The sequence below is a fragment of the Apostichopus japonicus genome, chromosome 17, assembly GCF_037975245.1.
Source record: "Apostichopus japonicus isolate 1M-3 chromosome 17, ASM3797524v1, whole genome shotgun sequence".
In the NCBI taxonomy this organism is placed as follows: Eukaryota; Metazoa; Echinodermata; class Holothuroidea; order Aspidochirotida; family Stichopodidae; genus Apostichopus; species Apostichopus japonicus.
The window spans coordinates 33,367,456-33,392,836 of record NC_092577.1 but is presented as its reverse complement, the minus strand read 5'-3'; the positions used below and the strand labels follow the sequence as shown (position 1 = coordinate 33,392,836).

Here is a 25,381-nt window from a genome sequence, read left to right as displayed (position 1 = left end):
GGTCTTCTGTAGAATCACTGAGTAATTAAAAGTAAAAGTTTAAAGTTATTGTAATATCGAACAAAAGGTAATTTATTTTAATTCCACAAAATCATGTCTCTTTTGTAGAATTATTGAACACCAAAAGACACCTAAGCCAACATTAAAAGTTTGAATTATGTTTTTCTAATGTTCAAGTTTAGAGATCTACGTCGCTTTTATATTCTCTTCTGTCGTGTCTGACAAAACAGAGCGACGCCACCAAATATTGTTCCGTAATAAGCCTCTCTCTCCACCTCTCTCTCTCTCTCGGTTATAAGATGTAAAATATGTCAATATTTGTAACATATCAAGATGATTAGGAGGAGTGGGGGGGGGGGGGAGGGCGGGGATGGATAGTTGCCAGTTTTCGACAACTTTAACAAACGTTAAAGGTGACTTTAGGGATAAATTTAATCTTGATATGTTACATTCTAAACACAAGGAAAATCTTGAATTTTGATTATGTTTCTAAAGCTGTTGATTTAAGAAAAAGAAAATCAATATACGGACATTTTCCAAATATTTTCACCTTTTTTTTTCATTACAAGAATTGGAATATGCATATTCAAACGAACATACAGACAGAAGCTATACTTAAAGGTAATGAGCTTCAATAAGCTCATACCTTTGTGTGTACCCCAACGATAGTATTTACAGACATGAGTCACATGACATTACATGAACGAACGGAATTTTTTATTTGACAACTTAACGAATCGTACACACATCCTGTATTTTTCAACAAATTAGAAAAATTGCAGAGGCGTTCATAGCAAACAAACTTAAAGAAACAGTGAGTTTCTAGAAACTTGTCAACTGGATTTATTTAATTTTCTTGATGTTGTTTATTGGCTTAGGAAGTACACTAACGCTTATCACAAGAGAACAAAAACCGTTTGAAGTTAAAGACCCGTTATGCGTTCCACACGTCGTAATCTTCGTAGGGACAGGGCGGAGCATCTACTCGCGCATGCGCATCTGAAAATCTTTTGAAAGAAAGATATGAGGGAACGTCGGTACTCCAACAAAAAGTTAAAGCGCTATTGATAGACAATAAAAGTGATTTCCTTACTCCTCCCACCCATAACGTGCTACAGTAGAAAACAAGGATAAATGGATTAGGGGCCTACTTTAAAATATAACTATTCGGTTATGTGGGGGAGGGGACTGTGGTTCATGGATGTAGAATTCTCACTTGCTAAAACTGCTGACCATTTCCAACAACTTCTACTCAAGTTGACGTCATGTATCCTTAGCTGGTTTGATCTCCACTACTGTAGACATTGGTCATATACATCTTATATATCTATATATATTTTTCGGACTGAATCAATATAAGTATTCATAAAACGTCGTTGACTCAGTGTTATGACATTGATGAATTGTTATAGTCAGACGTCGTGAAAGCTGAATGAGTGTCCTGGAGCTAAGATATCTATCCGGGTTTTACGGAATTTCCTGCTAGTAATACATCATGACAGTTGGCACGTGACCTCATTATTAATGAATTTAAACAATTTCTAAAATGAAAGAACTATAATTTGAAATAAATGTTGAGTTAATAAATGGAATCGTTTATCGATTCACTCAGTAAGGTTCCTCCCCCTCCCCCTCTCCCTCCCCCTCGTACAAAGCCGTCGACGCCTAACTGAATATTTAGTTTTGAACCATGATCGATTGCTTACATTTCACCCAGAATTCAAAAGTTTAAAGTTGAGTATTAATACTCTATTTGGAAATATTCCCTTCTTATATTCCCGCAACGATTCCGACAGTGCCTGTTAAAAATCCAACTAGTGTCTGTGTGAGTATGTATGTATGTATGTGTGTGTACGTATGTACGTGTGTGTGTGTGTGTGTGTGTGTTTGTATGTTGTTGTTGGTCTTTAACAAACAAGGAAGCAGCAAATAACATCTATGAACTATAACTACATCGCTTTAATCACTTTTGGGCGACTTAATTTCCCCTTCCCCTTTTATTGAATCATCATTCGAACATACCTGTTAACGACTTCCTTCATTCTTAACCGTCTGAAATTCAAAGCTGAAACAAGACAAGGAAGCATTCAATTAAACTGCTACCCATCAGGCCCAGAGCCAAAAACCCACGTCCCGTCCAATGCGTTAATATATTAGTTAGCCATAACCGTTCATTATGCAGTTTGGCATATTATACGCTATAGTAAAATTAACCCTATAGAATCATTTGTCTTTCGACAGCAGTGGGACGTTTGCTTCTGGAATTAGTTGGACTTGAATAAAAGTATCAGGAGAAATATTTCCCTCATGTCAGCGTGATAGGCTGCAATAGCCTATCCACAGTTGATAACGGTGATTAATATCGTGTTAAAGTGTCTAATTCAATAACTTCTACAAAGGCTTGTACGCTGATCCTTTCAGACAACATTGCTGTTGACATTTTCAGACAACATTTCAGACAACAGGCTGTTTTGGGCAAAAAGATATTATCTTTAGTATAAAGTTGAGTCGCCATTTTTCCAAACCGAAACCATCTATGTGAGGAATATATGCTTGTGTTCGCAATGGATTCAAAAGTGTGTAGCATTTAAAATGTAACATTTGGGAAGACAGCATTTCGCTTTGCCTACCTAAAGGAATTTATATCATCGATATTTCATGACTGTCTGTTCGTTTGTAGGTTAGTGCGATTGTTATACCGAATATTAATAGACAATGACGATATCATAAGTAGATATTCTTAAAACAATTCCGAATTTTGGATAAGGTTTGCGATGAAATAAATTCTTTCAGCAATATTCTTCTTTTGATTTGGTGATAGCGTGACCAAGGATACATACCTTCTGCCTAAGCAAATTAAGGAAGACTTCAACAGAGAAAAGAATCACAATGATATACTGACCAGTCATAACTATGAACAGAACCTAACGTTAGTGTTTGATGTAATATCTGTCCCTCGTATTTGAATCAAAGAAACTCTCTCCACTAAATCGACATCTTGGTGGTCTTTCGTACCCAATATATTCATGGAATAATTTCCTCAAGCGTTTTGTTACAAAAGTTATACATATATGACATTATTTTTCTCTCTCTGCGATCTGTGAATCTTCAAGATATTAATGTCATGCAACAATAGGAATACAGAGGCCTAACGGTATTTCAGTGTAGCCTATCCTGTTGCAACAATAGAAATACATAGGCCTAACGGTATTTCAGTGTAGCCTATCCTGTTGCTACCATATCCTTCGCCTAAAGAAGGATCGACGCAAAAATTAATACAAAATCAAAGACTGAAATTGCTATCAATTTAAATGTCGAAGATGCGAGGAAGTGTGGAAGACAAAATACAATCCATTCGGTCGGATTCGATATTAGATAAAAGGAAAAATAGTGAAAATGCCAAAAGCGATTCGGACGCTACCATTATTAAAGAGGGGTACATGGATAAAGAATCTTCGAGTAAACTCTTCCAATGGAGACCTAAATATTGTATTTTAAGTTCGGAGTATTTAACGATATATCGATGGCATTCCAAGAAAACTTCCGGCAGCCACGAGAAACTTAAAAACATACTATTCCGTTTTCCGCTTGATGACGTCACCGCTATGAGTAACATCATGAAACGAAGACGTTACGTGTTCTTTACAATCTGTACGAAAGAGGGCAGTCTTGATTTACGGGTAACAACAGATGATAGGGATTGGTTGAGTAAGATTCAAATCGCGGTTTTAGAAAGAAAAAGCAGAATAGAATTTGTTCGAGAATTGAAGTCAAGAACTAATTTATTTGCGAGTAGGAAGAGACGGAATAATGTAAGACGGCGATCCTTCAAGAAAGATCCAAAATACGGAGACGGTATGTATTTTTAGCATTTTTTCTTTTAGAGAGGAGCATACTGTTGACAGGGGTGGGGTGGGGAAGAAAGGGAGGGGGTGAGGTTGTGCAAGGGTGTCGGGAAGGCAACCAGGAAATAACAACAATACTTAAGCTTCTTTGATCACCGAAATATACAATCCTAATCAGTTTAATTTGATAGCTGAAAATAAGTCTTACAGAATTAATGGAAATTGTTATTTTTTTATTTTATTGGAGTTCGTTGTAATTGAAAAGTTTTGCATGTAATTTAAGAATTTTAAATCATGTCCTCCAACGTATTAGCTATCTAGGACGTCATGCTTACTATATTACTATAAATACATTTATCTCCCTTTTTTATTGAGGGGGGGATGGGGGGGGGGGGCGGCTGGGTCTTCCAGTTGTCAATCACACAATTACATCATGGGTATATAGACCTGTCGTAAACTGGATTCTCTGGTTAATGATATGGTGATTCTTGATGTCATCCTCAGGTGTGTGGTGAGGAGGCTCAGGTAGTAACAGCTTTGGGGACTAGTAACAGGGATACAAGGAGGGGGCAGGGAAAAGCGGGATGAAGAATATTGTGATCTCATTTTGATAATATCATTCACAAAATAAATATGAGAGCAAATACGGAGGGGCAAGGGGTAGGGAAGGTTCGGTGACATAGTTGTCCCGGCGCCTCTGATCATTTGGATGTATCTAAATATTTGTCGGGTAACTTTACGGCCTCTGTTATTCCATGTTTATCTAATGATCTTCCAGGAATAGGAATAACGATTAAGAATGAAGGAGAGTGTGTCATCATCGCCAGAGTGTTTGAAGAGAGTCCGGCGGCCAAAAAAGGAACAGTAAATGTCGGTAGGTCAATAGCATATTCTAGTGGCATATTTTCTACTTATTTACTGTGTCTACAAAATATAATATATATCACGTTCACGTGATATGTAAACGTTATTTTACTTTGCTACATGTAGTGACCTTGAAACACAACCAGTCAACATGTTCTACAAACAAATATAATCCGTTCTTCCTATTCTTTGCTCATTAATCAGCCTCCTGTATAGTCATGGTTCATTGGTTCTATTTCCACCAATGCTACTTTTCTAGCGTCATACTTTCATTGTGTTACATTTTATACTTTTATACAATTATAAATCATTTCTTATTTCTCTGATTATATAGAAATAGCAGAGAAATAAGATATGACTCATAATTGACAAACAAGGAGTATTGTTTTAGAGAATATATTGGAATGTTCGATCCCCTTGGGACATTCGTCAGCAATACTTGAAAGTATGATGCTAGATAAGTGTTAGTTGCATAGATGGAATTAGAACCAAATTAAACATGAACCATGGAACTATGGTGTAACTAAAATTATGATAACATATTACTTTTCATTATATCATCCTCATCATCGGGTGTAAGCTATAGAAAGTTCAAAGTTTTAAAACCAAAATGCAACTCACCTCTTTTTATTATTTCTCTCTGCTAGTTCATCTCTTGAAGCACAGTCAAGTTGAAATAATAACATCTTCGTTTTCATGACAGGGCAGTTTCAGTTTTTGCATTACAAAGACCTGTAGCTAAGCTTGGAATAATTGGATCTAAATGTTGTCGTATCACTGTCATATATAAGCTTATATCAGATATTCCTTTCATGAATCAGCCACTTATCTCATTCAGTTGATCCGCTTCGATCGGTTCTTTAATCAACAATCTTTCCGACTTCCAGGAGATGAAATTATATCCGTTGACGGTATTGATGTTTATGGCAAACACGCTGAAGATGTCGCGGAACTGATTAAATCAAGATCCAATTTGGTGGTCCTTACGGTTAAACCTGCTGAGAAATCCCAGTAAGTTGTGTGTGTACATGAAGGAGATAATTTAGGAGGATCGATTGCAACTCACCTTTAAATTGCGTGAACATTTTTGAAATTATGCTTTTTTACACAGTTATTTTGAACAGTCACCCATAGTTTTCCACTCTTCTTTTGATGTAGGCTATTCTATTAGCCTACTGAGATGTAGGCTAATCATGTCAAATAGGCTACACGGTTTTTCCATTCTGTTAATCAAACTCTCCTATTGAAATACACTATAGTAAACACGTAGTGTTACAGAAAGCATAACATGTTGTATTATGCAACCCCTGCCAATTCTACCTGTCTGGATGTCTTTGTTAATTTTATGTTAATTCTAAATACCTTCTTTAGTGTATTTTGAGAATGTGCGGCGTGTTTTGGTTATGCAGGAAAATGTTGATGACAATTAAAGGGCACAAAGGGAGATGTACTCCTAAAGGAAAGTGACCCAAAATGCCCACCGTAAAAATTTTGCATCCACTATCAATCACAGTCTCCTGATATCGCACTTCACAAAACGATTGAAACTTTCGCTTATTAGTGATGATCGTGTGATCATGTGTTAACAGTACAAAGTATATAGGTCACCCACCAACCCTCTAACCATACCATAATTTAGTTATCCAGTCCCTGACTAAGCCAGTCGTGAAACTACGCAGTTCTAAAGATGACATGGTAAAAAAATACAAATTATAATGTACTTACGTAGGTACGTACGTACGTACGTACGTAATAATACTACGCACGTAGGTAGGTAGGTACGTAATAATATTACGTACGTACGTGATATTTATAACGCACGTATACGTGATATGTATTACGTACGTACGTGATAATAACCACGTACGTACGTACGTGATAATATTACGTACGTACGTATTTTTATAACGTACGTACATACGTACGCAAGGACGTACGTATTATTATTACGTACGTATGTAGTTTTATTACTTACGTATGTAGTAATTATCACGTACGTAGCCTACGTGGTAATTATAAATAATGTAGGCCTACGTACATACATGTTTTTATTACGTGATATACCCATGTTATCACTTGTCTAACGTAAGAGAGCCTAAGTGATATACTGCGGGATACATCTTCATATCAATGGGATGAACTTGTTTGTATGTACTTTAATACATTAAGTGTTTAGCCAGAAGGAAATCCTTTATTTACTTGGCAGCAAAGCATCGGATAATAGTTAGCGAACGACATCTCTAGGGTTAATCGAACGAACGTACCTTGTCAGTCTCCGGATTTTTTTATTCCGCGGCTCAATCTTGTAGAAAGAAAATGAGAGGTTTGATTGTACCTATAGTATCTCTTATGCTAAATGATGTCACATTAAGGTGCATGGGAGTAGCAAACTGGTAGTCCAGTTGATTAATGTGGTATCCTTTCTCACTTAAAATATAATTGTGGAAAAGCGCAAAGAAATTTATGGCTAAAACAGGATTGAAACCAGTCATTCTAGCCTTAAATGTCTATGCTCTTTTCCTTTGTTTATAATTTCCCAGTCACTTATCCGTATATAGATTTATGTATGAATGTATGTATTTTAGATCCTCCTGCTAGCAGGAACTCGCAAAGAAGCCATCATTGGCTCATCAAAGGCCGCAAGCTGACCGAAGTCAGTCTCTTAGATTCATATTTAACGTCCATGATTGTTAATTGTGAATTGTCAACAACTCTGTAACTGGACGACATACATTAATCTTGGAGTGACTCGAACTCGGGTCCTTATAATTGAATGGCACCGGCGTTTACCACTGAGCTAACGATCCACAATATTGTAGCGCGCACGCGCACTACAATATTGGAAGGAAACGAGGTCACCAATAACTGGATAACCTCAGAGCAAGCCTCCCTGTTACGACCATCAGTGGAATGCACAATGCATATGTCACAAATGAGTTTGTGTCACAAACGGGGGAGGGGGGATTTTCTATGTCCCCCCACTGATTGAAATAGGGGCATGAAACATTTTGGTAGGGGTTCCTGTGTCCGGAGGAGTGGATAATTATTTCCCGTCTGACTGTTGAAATAAAAGGGGTGTACGCCGATTGATTTTGTTTTATTTACCACCGACTGACAATGGAGATGGGGGCCATGTTTCCCACTGCCCCCCCCCCCCCGGTTTGTGACTATATTTATCAAGAATACCTTTCTTTTCTACCATAGGTCAAATGTTAATTGCCGAGTATCTGTTGGAGTACAAAGTGAGAACAGACATCATCGTGCCTGCACGGAAAAATTGGTGGAGCAAATCAAATTACGTCATGTTGTCGCCAACTTAGATGAAGGTGACGAAAATAAAGGTAAAACTCAGATCTAAGATATAAGTATATACGCTGTTAGTTAGACACCTAAAATCACACTTTTCTGTAATTCCTCCATCCACATTTTAACAATTACCTATTGACTCCACAGATCCCAAAGACGAGCGTCCTAATGAAGTCATTTCTGACGAAATCGACGTTCATGCACCCCCCACAAACCTAGAAACTACAACGAAAGGTGTTCTTGGCAGTAAAGAACAACCAAAGGGCGGCCAGTGTGCTAGTGAAACGACTGAAAGGAGTCTAGTGGTGTAGAAGCTACCACAAATTACGTCATTGGCGGTAAAAGTCCAACGGAAGTGCAGCCGATCGTCTAGTGAAACTTCTGAGACAGAACTCTAGTCGTGTAGAAACTTCATGAAATTATTTCATATAATTTTCTCAGAAATTTAGCAAATTGTATAGCAAGTTGGGTCACATAATTTCCCGACTTTTTAACGCGGGAAAACCTATTCAAGGTTATGTTATCACAATGCACACACAATTTTGACGATAAGGTGTTTCTTTACCAAAACCATCGGACAGTTTTATTTGCATTGAGCATTTTGGAAGTGTTTTGATCGACCTGCGACAAACGGTTAAACGATCACATACATTGAACAATATTATTCCCAAGAAGTCGGTTCATTATGTTTCCAAACATCTATGTTCTTCTATTTCGATATCTTTATCACGGATTCTTAAAATAAATTTCTCTGCCTACCGTCGACCAGTGGGACAAGTGGTGCATTATCTAATACAAACGTGACACTATTACCAACTGCCCCCTCCCCCCATGGTAATGACCCCAAGGTCAAGGTTCTCAGAATCCGTCCAGGTAGACGAACCACTTTCCTATCTTCGTTTTGTTTCTGTCAAAACTCTGCCTTTGGGACTGGCAAACAAAATGGCGCCGTACTGCAGCTGTTGGCCTTCAGACGTTGATACCTCTGGAACTGTGTGGGACAGTATAAACAAGGAACGATGACGCCCCCCTCCCCCTCCCTTGCGGGGAAAGAGACAGTATCACCCATCGTACGCATCATTAACTCGTTTTGCTAACATATTCATGGCATATACTCATGACATTCACATGGGAAAATATCAAAATCGCAAAATTTTTGATGTTATCAAGTCAGTTATTATTATTATTGTTCTTTTCCTCTTGATATGTGAAGATAATTAACCTTAATTGTCATTGGATATTAAGAATTCATTAACAAACGGAATAAGAAGGAAAAAAAATGAAAGAAAGAAAGAAAAGGAATGTGCGTAAAATTCAAAATATATTTTATTCCTGATTATTTTGTTCACAACATAAATATGACTTACACAATAGGGTATTGTAATATGGTACATTAACGACAGGTTAGAACAGGTGCATGTGAAAATGACAACTAATTAGCGACTATAATTGTTAAGAGTATATGACGTCACTATTCGATATAACCAATCTACTTTAAGTTAAAATATATGAGCACTTAAAAATGTAAATCAGACGATATTTAATAAAGCTATTTAACTGAAAACGTTCTGCACGATAAAGGCAACCTACTTTTTCAAACAAAATATTTGACGTGATGCAATTCGCTAAAGTATTTTCACTGGTGATTAATTCCAATTAGACAGATTCATTTCTGTGTTGTCAATTTAATTAAATTAAGAAAGTATATAAAAAACCAAGTTAATGTTTACATAGCATTATAGCCCATGCACTGCTATTTTTGAGCGTAACAATACAAATAAAGTATACTAATAGAGGGCTGGCCTAACTCAAGCATTGGAAATCAATTGTTCAGAGTTTGTAAATGTTTACATAACGGCATCCAATATGCAATTGTTGCTGTTTATATTTCTGCTGATCGTGCCGTGAACGGACTGATAAATTAGTTTGACTAAGCACACACGTACACACACAGGTGTGTTTTACATTCAGACCGAGGACCCCATTGTTTTTTCCATTGTTCAAATCCACGTACCCGAGCCTTAACAATACCCCATAACAATAGAATTCTTTCGAGGACGTGGTGATTCTTTAGAAATCACAACCGAGGACCTGGAATTCTTTTGTTCAAGTCCTCGGTCAGAATACAAAACAAGGGCACACACACACACAAACAAAATCTCTTTAAAATCAATACCTAAAGTAACCATAAAGTTAGTCATGTTTAGATTTCAATATGTACAAATTTTTCTCCCACGATGTGGAATAAAGATTGCAAAAACATTCTTGACAAGAAAATAGCGAACAGTACATATAAAGGAAGCAAAATCAAATATTCAAAATCGTGAAAATTACAGGGATTTTGTGAATATTTTTAAATCTTTAACAAAAGTAAACTGGTTAAAATATGCGACATCTAATTGTGAAGTGTTTGATAAATATTTAAAAGATATACAACCAAAACCACAAATTCCCCCTTTCAAGTCCACCTCCACCTCTTCAACAAAGCTGTCTGCGGCCGATAATTTGCCCATCCTCCAAAATGTTTATTTTAACTACCAATCAAAGTAAGGTAACCAACAAATATTTTGTTATCAAATAACCGGAATGTTCAGAAGTTGGTAACTAGAGGGGTAAGCATGCACCTTTCACAAATAGGTTTCTATGGCTGTCATTCTCATCAAATAGATAATAGATAATGTACATGCGTGTAACTACAGTTTAAAAGAGGAAGATTTTTTCTTAGTGCCCCATATGCGACACACCGAGAAGTGTAACAGGTAATGGGTAACATAAAGGGAATTCTCAAATTCATTCTAAATTATTTTTGTGCAAAACAAAACAAGCATAGAAGTTAATCTAAATAGACGTATGTACCATTTACAGGGGAAGTCTTTGACAATATTTTGGTAGGCCATTTATTGAATTTCCAAGGTGTTTGAGGTAAAAGGGGAAGGGGGTTGCATAGGTGTAAGGGCTTAGCTCATCACATCGAACCCCTCTCTTTTAATAGTTATAAATATGATTTCGCTAGAATGTTATTGGCTGCTTAAAAAATATTCATTAGTAGGGTCGCTTGAATTACCGATGTTGATATACAACATTAACTATTTAGTCTATCGGTTTCAATTATCATTTTGAGGTGCAGCTATTTGAGAGATTATAGACTTAGATAGTATTTGTGTAAAAGCTAATATGCAGTGAGAAAAGTGTTTGCTTTCTATAAAGGATAAGACGTTGTGATGAACAACTTTACTGTTGCCCAATTGGGGCTTTCTGTTGGTACGGTGGTGGATAAGCTCCAGGTACACCAGCCTGTTGTGGCATGGCGGATCCAGGATGTGGATTTGGGCTCGGATAAGCTGTTCGAGAAGGAGGAAATGACAACGGCTGTTATGATTCAATGTGGTGAAGTCATCGTATATATATATATATATTTATGGTAACCTATAGGTTACCCAGGAACTCGATAAGACCAGTGTATTCATCGATTTATTTCGCCACTTTTAAAATTCTTAGTCCATGATATGTTGGGAACGCCAAAAAATGTAAACGTTTATACGATCAAATCGAATGTTTACGGCACTGATCATGCATGTATTCTATATTCAGGTTTTATTTTATTTCGACGAAGGCAACATAAACATGGTACAAACGTTGGTTACACTTTTGTTGGCATATTCAGTCCGTCATAAAGTATGGTTTGTCAAGGCAGACGAGAATGTGGAAATTGTGATGGTACTGGTGACGATGACAGTGGTGGAGATGGTGATACAATGGAAGTGGGATGTTGAAGTTGATTGAGAAGTTACAGTTAAAAAGAACGTTGATGGTGATTTGTAGGTGATGACGATGACATATTGGGCGATGCCGATTGCGAAGGTGGTGGTGCTGGTGAATGTTGTGGCAATTGTAGTGGTAGTGGTGGTAGTTGTGGTGACGATGAATGTAAACGAAGGATGATATTAGCGATGGTGATGACAATGACGATACTGGTAGTGGTGAGAGTGTAGGTGAGGTGAGGGTTATGATGATGGAGATGGTGTTGGTGATAATTGCTGTGATGCAAATTGTGGTAATGTGGGTACCGGTGGCAATAATGATAATGATACAATACAGTGACGATTGGTAATAATGATGATGACGATGACGATGGTGACGGTAAAATGCTAGTGAGTTATCAGCACTCACCGTATTGCGTGGTCACAGCTACAGTAGCTGACGGGGTACCATAGTAACCCTGTCCGTAACCGGTTCCATAACCTGGTCCGTAACCTGGTCCGGTTGTGGTGGTAGTGTAAACCACTGGCTGGGTTGTAACCTGCAAATAAAAAAAATGCAGACATTTGTTAACTATCAATGAATTTATATTTAACTCAGACCGGTATACAAAGTACATGTCTTGAATAAGATGATATGATCGAAATAAAAAAAATCAGTGTATATCATTAACGCATGGTGAAAATATTGTTAACCTCAACTTTAAAGCAGCATTTTGCGTCCTCGGCTAAGATATTTCTCAACCTCACTGACTCCACTATGCCATAACGACATACATAACTAGCTTATCTATTTATATTTTACTTCAAATGGTGGCATAAAAGTCGAAAAAATTGCAACTTTCAACTTTGTTGTTCTCCAAGATATTTTCCGTTTGGAACCCAATAAACCTCGCCCATAATATGAATATTTAAACACTACGAACGTCATTGACAGATACGTAATATAACACCACGCTTGATTTGTGTACAGTCTATATGACAGTTGTACCAGGGAGTTGCATAACAACTCCCAACGCAAAGTCTTGAATCTATATTTAGCAACGGCTCATAACTAAACCTGCATCTCTGATTGGTTGAATTCAAACTAGTGGGTTTGGGAACTGAATGCGATTTAATTTTGTATGTGGAATACTCTCCAATTAACGTTTTTGGCAGGGAAAAACTTGGCTAATATCTTAATTTGCTGTTTTGTGATTTGATGTATGTAAAAAACTCGATGGACATGTCAAAAAAGTAGAAAACGGCGACCAAACGCAAAATGCTCATGAATAAACATACTATTCACTGATTGGTGGAATTCAAACTAGTGGATTTGGAGATATGAAAACTTTGTCGAGGACACTTTTACTCGTTATCGATATAAATCGTTAATTACTCGCTAATTAACGCTTTTGGCAGGGTGAAACTTGGATGGTATCTTAGTTTGCTGTTTTATGATTGATACATGTAAAAAAATCGATGCACATGTTAAAAAGGTGGAAAAAAGCGACCCAACGCAAAATGCTGCTTTAAAGCAAAATGATAACGATTCGATGATTGCATAATGTTCATTCCAACTATTCGATTCAGCTTGGCCCAAGGGCTTCGCGGAAACGGTTAAAAACAATGGGGGGAGGGGACGGGGGGTATCGTTGGTGGAAGAAGTGAACACTTACAAATACTTACCACAGTTTGTTGTCTTGAGCCACACGATGTTTTGGAAGCTACGCCCACGCCATAACAAGCGCCACATACTTCTAACACACCAAGTGTCAACAGAATAGAATCTATGGCAATTCTCGCAGCCTGTGAACTCGTGACGTACTACGTGAGGACATGTAGAGAAACAGTGAACAAAAACATTGAATGAATCATGGTATCTTATAGACATACCAAGTGAAAACACTATTATGGGTGGTACTACAAAATATGGCACCTGAGAAAGAAAGGGAAAAAAATAATACTTTGAAGACCAGCTATATATGTAAAGATCGCTTAGGTCCCGAATTAATAGCCTACCACAATAAAAAGTGCTAGAAGTTTTCTAAAGTAATTTTCTAGGGATTGTGATCCTCGAAATTATTCCCAGCCATTAAGGATTATTTAAAAGAGACAATTGAATAACTCAGTGTGGATAACTATACTTCTAGATTTACAGTAAAACTGCTTAATGAAGTTTGATTATTTGCAACAAATATCTGACTTTGTCAGCATATTTTAAGAGCATGAAAACGACAGCTTCATGCAGATCCTAAAAATTGATTATAATAAAAACTAATAAAACCTTCAAAACAATAAATCACCAACATGTCCAACATTATACTGTTTACATTTGATTTTTGACAAAACTTTGCTCCTAAAAGTTTTAGGACATCATATACGGATTCAGAGGGGTAGTAATGTTGGTGTACACACTTAGACTGACACAAAGAGAAAGAGGATAATCTCAGCTGTGGGTGTATAGATCTATTTTATCCGCTTATATTCATAGTAAAACCGAGTCATAACAAATTGAACACCCCACAACACTCCAATATGGTCTAAATATGTCTAATACGTCTGTAATAGTTTAGTATCATTTCTGTGGAGGATGCTCCCAGACATCCTCCTCCATTTGAGGAGGCAGCACCAGGCCACACCCACTCTTTTATAAAGTCCTGGATCCGCCAATGGCCTATTTTTTTATTAATTTTTTTTATTTTATTTTAAATATCAGGCTATAATTATACGTCAATCCACTCTTCAATGTTATATTGCTCACGTATGAATGTTGGTTAAACGAATAAGCTGGGCCTTCCACGCTGATCGCCACACTCATCGTAACAACCAAGTCCAATGCGTAGATTATGGAGAAAATGCAAAGAACGAGGTAACCGGTCAGCTGAAACACATTAAAAATAAAATAGCTATGGATGTAAAAGTTGATCTGTTGGTTAATTAAAGGGTAGGTGCGGTTCAATGAAAAGTACTTTTAAAAGAGAAATACATAATTACAAGGAATGTATTAAGGAAGTAACGAAATTTGTAGGCGGGGCTCTATTCATATGTACTTTCATGATGTCAGCGTTATGGCATCCACGTTGAAGCATATAATAATGCCCTGGGTTTGCATATGTCACAACATCAACTAGAAATTCTTTCTTAAAAATCGATAATTTTGTGAAAGATATTGTTACAGCGAAATAATCGTTCAAATTTAATACTTTAAACAGGTTTTATAATTTTATATATTAGGACAGTGGTATGTTAGAGTGCATGGCGTATCTGCATTTTTAAATGACAAATATTCACTCTATAAAGCTCCTTTACCCAGTAATTACTTCCATTGGACATGTGTAATTTCGTGGTTTACACAGGAAAGCATATCTTCTACATTTCTAACAACCCTTAATTTATCAGAAGGTAAATTATGTGGGATTTTTCATTGCCGGTTTTATGACATTTTACGGTGCATATGTATATGTACATTTGTACATATGATAGTTTGGCTGGCAGCTTAATTAATATTGTGGTTGGAAGGGCATGATTGCCTAATTCATTACAATGAGCATTTTGTTGCTTTCTGCAGCTGATTTTTTTCCACGTGAAATAAGTTTTCAAATGTTCCATAAACTCGGACTAACTATCGTGTAGCTACAGGATAGATATGAAGATATTACACCCGTCCGTTTCAAGGAAATCAAAGTTCCGGAGGTGCGGGGAAGAGGGGGGGGGGGGTTCATTAAATCATAAATTATGCAATCTGTAGATATCCCCCAAGCTTCATGTATTCCCTGGGAGTTTGTATATTCTCATTTTCCCACACTTGGATACAAAAAACAAGTTATAACATGATGTATACAGGTTGAATAGTTTAACATTCCAGACAAGGACATCTTTAAAGCCAGGTGTTCTTTCAAAGACGGTACAATTACAGTCGTACCTCGATTAGGGAAAGTTCTAACTCGTGGTTGACCTTTCGAAGCAATGTATTCATAGGCCTATATTGTTTTTTGGTGGCAGGAGATGTTCGCTCGTTCCAAGAATTGGGGATAAGCGAGACTTGCAGCTCGAATAAGGCTTTTGTTATCATCAGTATATAACCACCGTGAAATTTATAATTTCGAAATAACTAATTGAAGTTTGGTTTTATAGTTTGCATCATAAACGATTAATTGAGAGAAGGCAAAGAAAATAGTTCTTCTTGAAATCAACGTGGCCTTTATGACTGTGGAGCTTCCTGAAACTGCGATTTGGCTAGGCCTCATGCTTAATTTCATTCATTCTGTCTGTTGTGATTAGGAACTTAAATATACAATTAACCCATCAAAGTTGTATGTACTCTTATCTTTCGTTTAACCCTCGACTATATGGAACCATCGAATTATAATATATCCAACTTAAAAAGACAATTTTAGTTATCCTCCACCCCGGAATTCCCAAAGTTAAAGAATTACCTGACAATGTGCACTAGATCCACTGGCACGATACGCTGAAGCTCCGATAAAACCGCAAACTAGAAACTGATTGATAGAAGTATCAAGAAAAATGAGGGAGATAACGAAACAAGTTTTCGTCCTTCAAGTCAAGAACGTTAATCAATAATTGAGTAATCAATGAATGCGAGTAAAAAAAAATAAACAAAAGAAAGCACAATTTGCTTAAAGTTTAGGCCTATGCCCGCAAATTCACATCATCAATGAAATGTAAATCACAGAAAGCAAAACTCTCCATGTTAATACAATACCCTTTGTAATAATTAGTTTCCAGTGGCATCTACTTATTTCCAAACGTATTGGCTGTACAAGGTAATGGACTACTTAATTGGAGTCCCCCCTCTTTATTTTTAAAGAAAAGTAATAGTATTTGTTTTCACTCAAAACGTATCCACTGTTCTTTCAGGTTGTTCGCCTTTCAGTTAAAGTTACTCTATCAATGTGCCAACTCTGAGTTTGTGCTGAATGTAGGACTACATGAATTTCTCTACTATCAGAATATTCATTCCTAAATAAGGCTCCCCATTCGGAAAGAAGCCATTCACTCCACACTACAATTACGCGGAGAATCTTGTCCTGGATCAAAGTGTCATCTACTCTTTGAAGTGTCACATGTACAAGGAAATGAACCATTTCTCTAACAGTGCGTTCCCGTTTAAAAGAACATCAATCTAACGTACCCTCTCTTCATCACTCAGAATGTTCGCTCGTCTGTTAAAGTTTCTCAATAAATTTGCTCTACATTCGCCAATAAAAGCCTACACTCCATAATCAAATTGTCCATTTCCACTAAGAGAGCCCAATCCTAACTCAGATTGTCTTCTCCTCATTCAGAGTAGCCAGCCCCACTCCTAACCCAAAATAATCACTCCTCTTTCAGTGTATCTACTTCTCAAGTGTCCACCACTTAGCCTGGGTGACATTTCTGTAAACGAACCGTTTCTCAAATTGCTCTACCACGGCGTCCCCTCTTCGATTGTGATGAATGCTTGTTTTCAATCATGTTTTTCATTCCTCACTCAAACGACCCCTCCACATTTAACTACACAATGCTGTTTTCCACCCTTGCCTTAGTTTGTCCATTCCTTAATCAGACTATCTACTCCTCAGTCAGTCTGTTAACTTCTCAACTCAACGTGCCCATATTTACTCAATGTTTCATCAAACTGTCCACTGTAGGAGGACATAAATGTCATTTCAATCAAAGTGCTTATTCTACAACAAAACTGTTCAACCTCCAGCACTCTGCCCATAGAGTGTCCACTCCATCATCATAGAATACATTTCACAATTAGAGGGTCCATTCCACATTCAGAGCGTCTACTGTACAATCAGAGTGTCACTTCTCCTTGTGAGTGTCCGCACTCCAACATCAGAGTATAAACTCCACAATCGGAGTGTACACTATACAGGGTATACACTCTACCCAAAGAGTGCCCACTCCACAATGAGAGTGTTCACTGTACAATCAGAGTGTCCATTCCACATTTAGAAGGTCCATTCAACCATCAGAGGGTCTACCCTACAATCAGAGTGTCACTTCTCCCTGTGAGTGTCCACTCCATCATCTGAGTATGTGCACCACAGTTGGAGTGAACACTACACATAGTACACACTCTACCCACAGAGTGCCCACTCCACAATGAGAGTGTTCAATGTAAAATCAGAGTTTCCATTACACATTCAGAGTGTCCATTCCACATTCGGAGTGTCTATCCTACAGGCAGAGTGTAAACTTCTCGGCATAAGTACTTTCCAATTTATACTCAAATGACAGAATCAGACAAAGGCTGTTACACAAATAGCTCCAATTGGTATTGACATGAAGGCAACTTCATTTGCAGAATTATCCATTTACTTACCCAAACTCCACCCCAGATAGCTGTGCCGAAATATGAATATTCACAATCAATGCACACAGAAACGATTCCAAAGATGAGAGTCAAGAGGCCGACCACGATTTGAAATCCTCCAGACCTTCGGCATCCAGCAACGTCAGTATTAGGGTCAACGGGTTGTTGATGGATTGTATTCATCACAGGCGGCTTTGAATCAACAATAAATGAGTTACACTGATTACATGAATAATATTAAGCAATCAAAGAAAAGAAGAAGAAACAAACACTGTGGGTATACTATTGAGTATGCTATCGTGATTCTGCCTCCCCATCAAACTACACTAAGGGATAACATGATATTACATAATTGACCAGCTTAAGTGTATAATTTGATCCCAAGAATAGAGGACGTATTTGGCATCTCCCTTTATCATTCAGGGAGAATTGGAACAGGGATATTTCACTAATTTAGATCCCTGCTTGGAACTAGTTGTCAAATAATAAACAATATGCCAATGTGGTAACATGCGCTGCTTCAGCATTACCTACATTATCAGCTGGTTTCGAATCAACTTCCGATTTGTGTTGCCTATTGTTACGGCTTGAATGAGGAAGTCAGCATTCCAAACGTTTCAATACTAGCCAGCTTCCGTTCGTGTGAATTGTCTCGGTAGAATTCCACAAAAACTTCAACATAGGGTCTAGTTTAATTTGAGGGTTATCTGTTTATTAAAACGGTTAGTAATTTCTTCCCATAATCCATCACCCATTAATTCATTGCATAAAATGGATCAGATAAAATGGATCAGACTTTCAAGTTTAGCCAAAGTGACAACTTGAGAAAATTGATTTGGTTTTAGTATAGTCTAGACTGATAATCGCTTTCAAAACAGTTAAATTCAATTAAATTCCCTATCAGTTAAATTCCAGGGTTTCTTCGGTTATCACATCCATCTGAGAAGATGATGTTGTAACATTTATAAGTGACAAAACTACTAAAGCGGTCAGAGTGAGCTGTCCAGTTGAAACATATATTATGTCTCATTCCTTTTAATGTTAAATTAGCTTTCATCGTTTCCGCGTCGCGGGCCTAATATCGACAGATTTACGGACTAAAGCTACCGAGGATATTACTTACCGTATGTATAATGAATCTTGTGATCAAGAGAAGATATACTCGAGTAATGTATAGCCTACATTGAATGATGTTCGATTGTAGAGATAGGTGGCAAAGAAACTTTGTACTTACATAAATCACATGCCAAGAGCAAAACTTCAGTATTATGAATTATGCAGACAAAAACATGACAAAAACTGAGTAACTTGCATTGTTAAGTAGGTAATATAGAAAATAAACTTAACGAACTAAAATCGAGTTCATTTCTGTTTCACTTGTTACGTCAATTTTTTGTTTGTTTATGAATACGTAAGAAGAACTATGTATACGTAGGTCTACCTGAACTTGTGCTTGTGGTGTGCCCATTTGTGGATAGACATAAGCCGGTTGAACATTAGGTTGCTGTGGTGGTGCTGCTTGCATTTTGCTGCAGTATAATCTTCTACCTTTTGCTTAAGAGGGTGTTCAAATCGGGTGTTCGTTTTCTGGTAATTGGTATCTAAATAGTAACAAAAATGAGTAACTGGTCTTCGACATTATTAAAACATCCTTATTAACAAACAGGTTATTTCGATTCAGCATATATCGAGTACAACAATTACTTTCAGGGGTGAAAGTTTGGTTGACTGACTGGAGGTCGATGAAAGCACGAACTAAGGAAATAATAAATATATGTATGGATGAATGAATAAAAGTACCTTTCATTGTCATCATATACATCATAATACATTTATACATAATTGATTATTCATGATTATACATGATTATACATGTATATATGAGTGTTTATTCATTATTATACATGATTATACATGATTGATTATTCATGATTATACATGATAATATACATGATTCATTGTCATCATATACATGATTGCACATGTATACATGATTGATTATTCATGATTATTCATTATTATACATGATTATACCTGTATACATGTTTGATTATTCATGATTATACATGATTATATACATGATTCATTGTCTTCATTTGCATGTTTTATCATTATATGAACAGAACTCTAACATATGAATGCTTGTATGTATGAATTAATGATTAACATTACCCTGTCATTGTCAATTATATAAGCTACAGTATATGGAGAACACCCCAGCAGATCTGTTTCAGACTTATTTTCAAGAATGAATGAATCAATGGGAGAATGAATGAATAATGAATGGGAGAATGAATGGATGAATTAATGAATGAAATCACCCCGTCATAGTGAATCCTATATACAGGCTTCGGTATATCGAGAGAACTTCAACAGATCTGTATCAGACACGTTTATATGAATGAAATGAAATGAACGAATACATAAATGAATGAATGTCGAAAGATGAATGGGTGAATGAAGAACTGACCGAATGAATGAATGTATGAATGAGTGTATGATCAAATGGACGAGTGACTCATAGAAATGCGATGTCACACAAGCTTCAGTACATGGGGAGAACTTTAAGCGGACTTTTATCACGTTTGAATTAAGTTAGTCGAATATGGAAACATACTCGGAGCAGGAAGCTGTTGAGTGAAATGCTTTGTAATGAACTATCGTAATCATTACGCTTACTGTTGGCTTCTTTACTGTTAGGGTAAATTACTACCTACCGTTACAATTCAGCTACCTACATCACAGAAAATGATGCACTGCTCGTTAAACGGCACTACAGCACATGCATGCATGTCAGATTCCTCAGCTATGACATTTGCTTTACACAAAGAACAAACAAAATATGTAACTTATATGTAATTATAAATAATGGAAGGAAAGGAGAGAAAATACTTTTAATTTAAACTTACACTTGACTTTGTCTTTCAAATACTGTGATAAAATTCCAGGTATGATATACACCTAAATATCGAGCCAAACATATGCTTTACAGATTTCTCCCTTGGAAACGTGCAGTGAGGATTAAAACAAACTGCAAATGCTATGAACAATATACGTAAGGCTGAGATAATTAATCAGTTTCGATACTCGGCCCATTTAAAAGGGCAAAGTCCCCCTCAGTCGATCCGTTAAGTCAACTCTTTGTATGGTTAATTATCAATTGACACCTCCTCATATCACGTAAACATAGAATGATGACAAATTTTTCAACCCTTCATCTGTATTTTAAAGAACAAATTCATTTCTGTTCTCACGCCAGGATAAAATAGACCGTTTAATAAAGTATAACCAAGTTAATAAAATAGGGCTTTCACGTATCGAAGGGAAATGTTGACAGATACTCCAGTAGGCAAAGATGTTTGGTCTTGAATATATCAGTGACTTATTGCCAGATGCAAACTAGCCTCGTCAACCTTCAAAAGTAAAGCAGAGTTCTAACGAGTGGTTTTATTGGAACAAGTCGAGTCATTACTACTAGGCTACTACTACACCGGTGCTCATAGAGCGAACAATTCCAATGTTCAATGTGCTTGATAAAGAAAACGAGTAAAATAACATCAAAGTTTAACATAGATTTGCTTGAAATAAAATGTCTTCGGTGCTGATTTAAAAGAACTAATAGAGTCTCTGATGGTAACTTGTTACAAAGCAATGGTGCAATATGACTGAAGGTTCAGTCACTAACCTGCTTAGTAGACGGTCGAGAAGTCAGAGCGGTTGTGTCGGAAGATGATCGAAGACTGCGACAAGATTCGTAGATTTGGATCCGTTCCTGTAGGTATCCTGGTTACAACTGATTAAGACACTTGTAGACGTACGTCAGGATTCTAATTTTTTTCAGAGAACCCATGTTTAGGGCAGCCAGAACAGGTGACATATGGTCACCATGACCAACTCTTGAGATGATGCGTTGTTTTGTACCAGCTGCAGTCGTCGCATTTGGCCCATCGGAGCTCCAGTAAGCGAACTAGGCGCAGCAGTCCATCCGGGGCACCACAAGGCTCTGGACAGCGGTTCGATATGCTTCGCGGCGTGGTGAGGTACTTGCGCAGTTATATTTCGAAGTTGGAAGTTGCAAATTCTAACGACATTGATATCTGTTCAAACATTGAAAGATGTTCATCAAAAGGAACCCCAAGTATACATTTGCGCACTTTGACGGTTTGATAACATGTCCATCAATATTAAGTGATTGCCTGCCGAAACGACGCAAGTGATGCGGAGGCATTAAGCTCAACGTTCAGTTATGTCGTTGTTTAGTTTCACACAAATGTCAGATATCCATTGACTGATATGCATTATGCAGTTTTGAATTTTTTCAGCTGCTGATTCACAGCTTGTCGGGTTGGCTGGTTCATAAACCAGTGATTTTACTGAAACGAGTCAAGATATTGATTCGAGAGAATTTATTGTGACAGTCTCGATAGGGAAAAATTAACCGAGTCACTTCAGGTTTGACATTTATAGTGACTCGTTTCATGACTTGTTAATTTACTGTCATGCAGTGGGGGGGGGGGGGTGGCCTTTTTTACCTACAATTACTTTTTTTCAGGATTTAAATATATGACAATTTTTTCCGGGTTGAAAGAACATGTTTTCATGTCATTAACCGATATTATGGGCACAAGTTTTAACGCGTAACATTGCGAGAAGTCTTTCTTTTTACCGTTTTAAAGGCCTGACACTCATATTACATGTATGTTGATATTGCTTATTTCTCTATATTAAATATGATAAATGATAGTCTACGGATGGTCATTGTGTAATCTTAGTTTCAATCAATATACTTTTTTTTTCATCAGTTTTAGACATTTATAGCCTATCGATATATTGATGTGATTAAAAAACATCATGTTTCGCTACTGACGAGGATAGCGCGAACTTGTTTCAAGTCGTATACTGTTATGATAAGACATTCAATGAGTTAATATATGATAATAATAAATGTAAAATATGTCAAAACATTCACTGCATTAAGTATTTTCTTTCCTTAACAATGGTTAACCTTTCTAGTGGATTTACATAACTGTTATTGTGGTATATATGACATTCACCATACATCAAATGATTGATAACACTGGACTCAAGGGCTATTCAGATCTGTGACAAATTCATTACACAAAATGTGGATGCCGAGATTGCTCACAGCTGAACTATCTGATATGTATAAGTATTTATCTTAAATGTTTGCCTAAATGTCAGCATAAATATGCAATGACATTTATTGCAATCAGGTACGGACCTTTGACAAATAGCCTACCATCACGTACGAGTAGTTGCCCGACGAGTCCAAAAAAGCGGGTATTGTTGAATCGTTTAATTTCATGCATTTGATGTATTGATCATTTCACCGAATTTTTTTTCTTCACGGAAACAATTTTTTCTTGACGTGAGCCATAATACCACAATTTTGAAACACTAGCGCGAGCATAATGAAACGTTATTTGATCATATTCATGTAAAACATACTTCCTAATGTAATAAATCTTTATTTAATCTTATTAACTTTCGCATCCACATATTCTAGTATTCTTCTACACAACGACACTTTTTTAATTTTGTAAAACAGGCACTTTTATTAAAACTTACATAATTCCTCAACAGACGGTGACAATTTCAAAAAGGCAATTTTCATTACAAAAACAATAAACGGTATATCTCATAAAAAAAGGGGCACTAATCATTTTTTGAAGAAAAAAAAAAGTTAACGTTTATTGTAGGAAACATTGTTACTTAATCTTTAAATTTCACAATTCAGAGTGATTGGTAAAAACAATTTCATTACAATGGGAGCAAAATATTTGCATAACTTCTGCCATGGGAGAAATTTGACAGACGATTAGAAAAACTGGCCGATGAATCAATTTTTATTTACTCCGGTCACCTGTGACATACTGGCCCTTCGTTACTTGTGCTTGACGACGAAAGTATATTATTCAATACAAATCGGACTAGACTGTTGTATGTAAGACGGCTAGCTATGCATATCAAGATTTCCCATGTTATATATATATATATATATATATATATATATATATATAACCATTATCCTACTTCACTTAACTTACTGTATACGTCTGTCTGGATCAACAACTCTATATCCTTTGCGAGATCATATTCGGTATCAGTCTCTATGAAATAGAAATGGGGTGAAGAGTCCTTCAGGTTAGGATTAGCTGTTTGCTTTTCATCCCCAAGTTCCATCTTGGGGGACTTTTCTTAAAAGAGTATATCCTTTGCGACTGCAGAAACATCATATTCTTCCAAAGCCAAGCACTGTTTTTTTTACATTATAACGAGCTCTACTCTTCCTCTCAGTATGTAATCCTCTTATGGTTCAACTCAACTATTTATGATATCAATATATCATCAAAAGACGATCTTTGCGTTACATTATTTGCAACGGGGCCTTATGCCAAAGTCATTTAAACTCTCTTTTTATTCAATCGTTATTCTGTACACAAGTACAACACAAAATTCCGCAACCCTCCTCACAGCATTCCTATATATATATCGTTTGAATTCCACACAGTATTGCATCTGTGTGTTAAAGGGTCTAAGATCTGGAACTCTTATTCAGTGACCGTCTCAAATCTGTACATACCAGAACGTGCTACAAAGCTCTATTGTTATCTATAGGTATTTCTGACGGCGTTTCTTTGTTTCATTGTCATGTCTTATTAAGTAATGTGGGTACATGGTGGGGTGGGTGGGCGGGTGGGTGGGTCTCATTTATCGTCATAGTTTGTTCCTTCTCTACTCGTATTGTTTCTTGCATTCTCCCCTCTTTATCTCACAACGGTTAAAGTTTATTAGTAGTCTCTTCAATCAGCCAAATACCCTTTCTATGTAGGAACTGTTGCAACCATTTGCTACTGCTCAAACCACTCTAAACTGTCCTCCCATACCATTCTTCAAAGCACCACTCGTACTGACAGTATGACCAACTCATAACCCTTTTTTCTTATATTAACAGTATAGCTACACTGCTCATACTGAAGTAAGTACTAAGAAAACTGTCCCTACTGGGCCTGGTGCATGTCTACATGTTGGTCTTCATGATTATTCAGCAGACATGTTGACGTAAACAAGACATTCAAGAATCGGGTGTCATATGATGACCAGTGCTGTGGCCGATTGGATGAAGGCAGTAGCAATTGAAGCAATGAGGCTTAGCAATCGGAAGGTTCCGGGTTCGATGCCCGGCCAGGCCATAGTAAGGTGGGTTTTTCATCCAAGAGCAATCTACGGTTTTCCCATCTGAAATTACTTTCTAAATTGAAAAGAGTTCAAATTTG

At 36.9% G+C, this 25,381-nt stretch overlaps 2 protein-coding genes and 1 long non-coding RNA gene across 5 annotated transcripts; 1 reads left to right on the top strand and 2 right to left on the bottom strand.

Annotated features, from left to right (window-relative positions):
- Window positions 1-384: 384 nt before the first annotated feature.
- LOC139984829 (uncharacterized) lies at window positions 385-5,601 on the bottom strand. Its single transcript, XR_011799204.1, has 3 exons — window positions 5,331-5,601; window positions 2,023-2,065; window positions 385-1,007 (listed from the first exon to the last, which is right to left on the bottom strand). It is a non-coding gene; the product is annotated as an uncharacterized lncRNA (long non-coding RNA).
- Window positions 2,171-10,164, top strand: LOC139984827 (uncharacterized). The gene is made up of 5 exons (XM_071998920.1): window positions 2,171-3,855; window positions 4,624-4,719; window positions 5,597-5,720; window positions 7,914-8,050; window positions 8,163-10,164. The coding sequence occupies exons 1-5, from the start codon at window positions 3,312-3,314 to the stop codon at window positions 8,324-8,326; spliced, it is 1,065 nt and encodes a 354-aa protein (XP_071855021.1). The 5' UTR covers window positions 2,171-3,311; the 3' UTR covers window positions 8,327-10,164.
- LOC139984828 (uncharacterized) lies at window positions 9,318-24,501 on the bottom strand. 3 transcript variants are annotated; one of them, XM_071998923.1, is made up of 8 exons: window positions 24,152-24,501; window positions 19,525-19,684; window positions 18,093-18,275; window positions 16,192-16,257; window positions 14,517-14,636; window positions 13,442-13,579; window positions 12,186-12,315; window positions 9,318-11,356 (listed from the first exon to the last, which is right to left on the bottom strand). In XM_071998923.1, exons 2-8 carry the CDS (start codon window positions 19,606-19,608, stop codon window positions 11,247-11,249), a joined length of 831 nt encoding a protein of 276 aa, XP_071855024.1. In that variant the 5' UTR covers window positions 19,609-19,684; window positions 24,152-24,501; the 3' UTR covers window positions 9,318-11,246. The 3 variants fall into 3 exon arrangements, with proteins under 3 accessions (XP_071855024.1, XP_071855022.1, XP_071855023.1); XM_071998921.1 differs by lacking the exon at window positions 24,152-24,501 and adding an exon at window positions 20,993-21,150; XM_071998922.1 differs by lacking the exon at window positions 24,152-24,501 and adding an exon at window positions 20,801-20,901.
- Window positions 24,502-25,381: the final 880 nt, after the last annotated feature.

What these genes read in the sequence shown, in the direction of transcription:
- LOC139984828 (XM_071998923.1), bottom strand. Translation starts at nt 19,608, where the DNA reads ATGCAAGCAGCACCACCACAGCAACCTAATGTTCAACCGGCTTATGTC. An exon ending in GCTCAAGACAACAAACTGTG is followed by an intron (nt 12,316 to 13,441) that starts GTAAGTATTTGT and finishes TTTTATTTGCAG; the next exon opens with GTTACAACCCAGCCAGTGGT. An exon ending in AGCTGTGACCACGCAATACG is followed by an intron (nt 11,357 to 12,185) that starts GTGAGTGCTGAT and finishes CTTCTCGAACAG; the next exon opens with CTTATCCGAGCCCAAATCCA.
- LOC139984827 (XM_071998920.1), top strand. Translation starts at nt 3,312, where the DNA reads ATGTCGAAGATGCGAGGAAGTGTGGAAGACAAAATACAATCCATTCGG. An exon ending in AAACCTGCTGAGAAATCCCA is followed by an intron (nt 5,721 to 7,913) that starts GTAAGTTGTGTG and finishes TTTCTACCATAG; the next exon opens with GTCAAATGTTAATTGCCGAG. An exon ending in TGAAGGTGACGAAAATAAAG is followed by an intron (nt 8,051 to 8,162) that starts GTAAAACTCAGA and finishes TTGACTCCACAG; the next exon opens with ATCCCAAAGACGAGCGTCCT.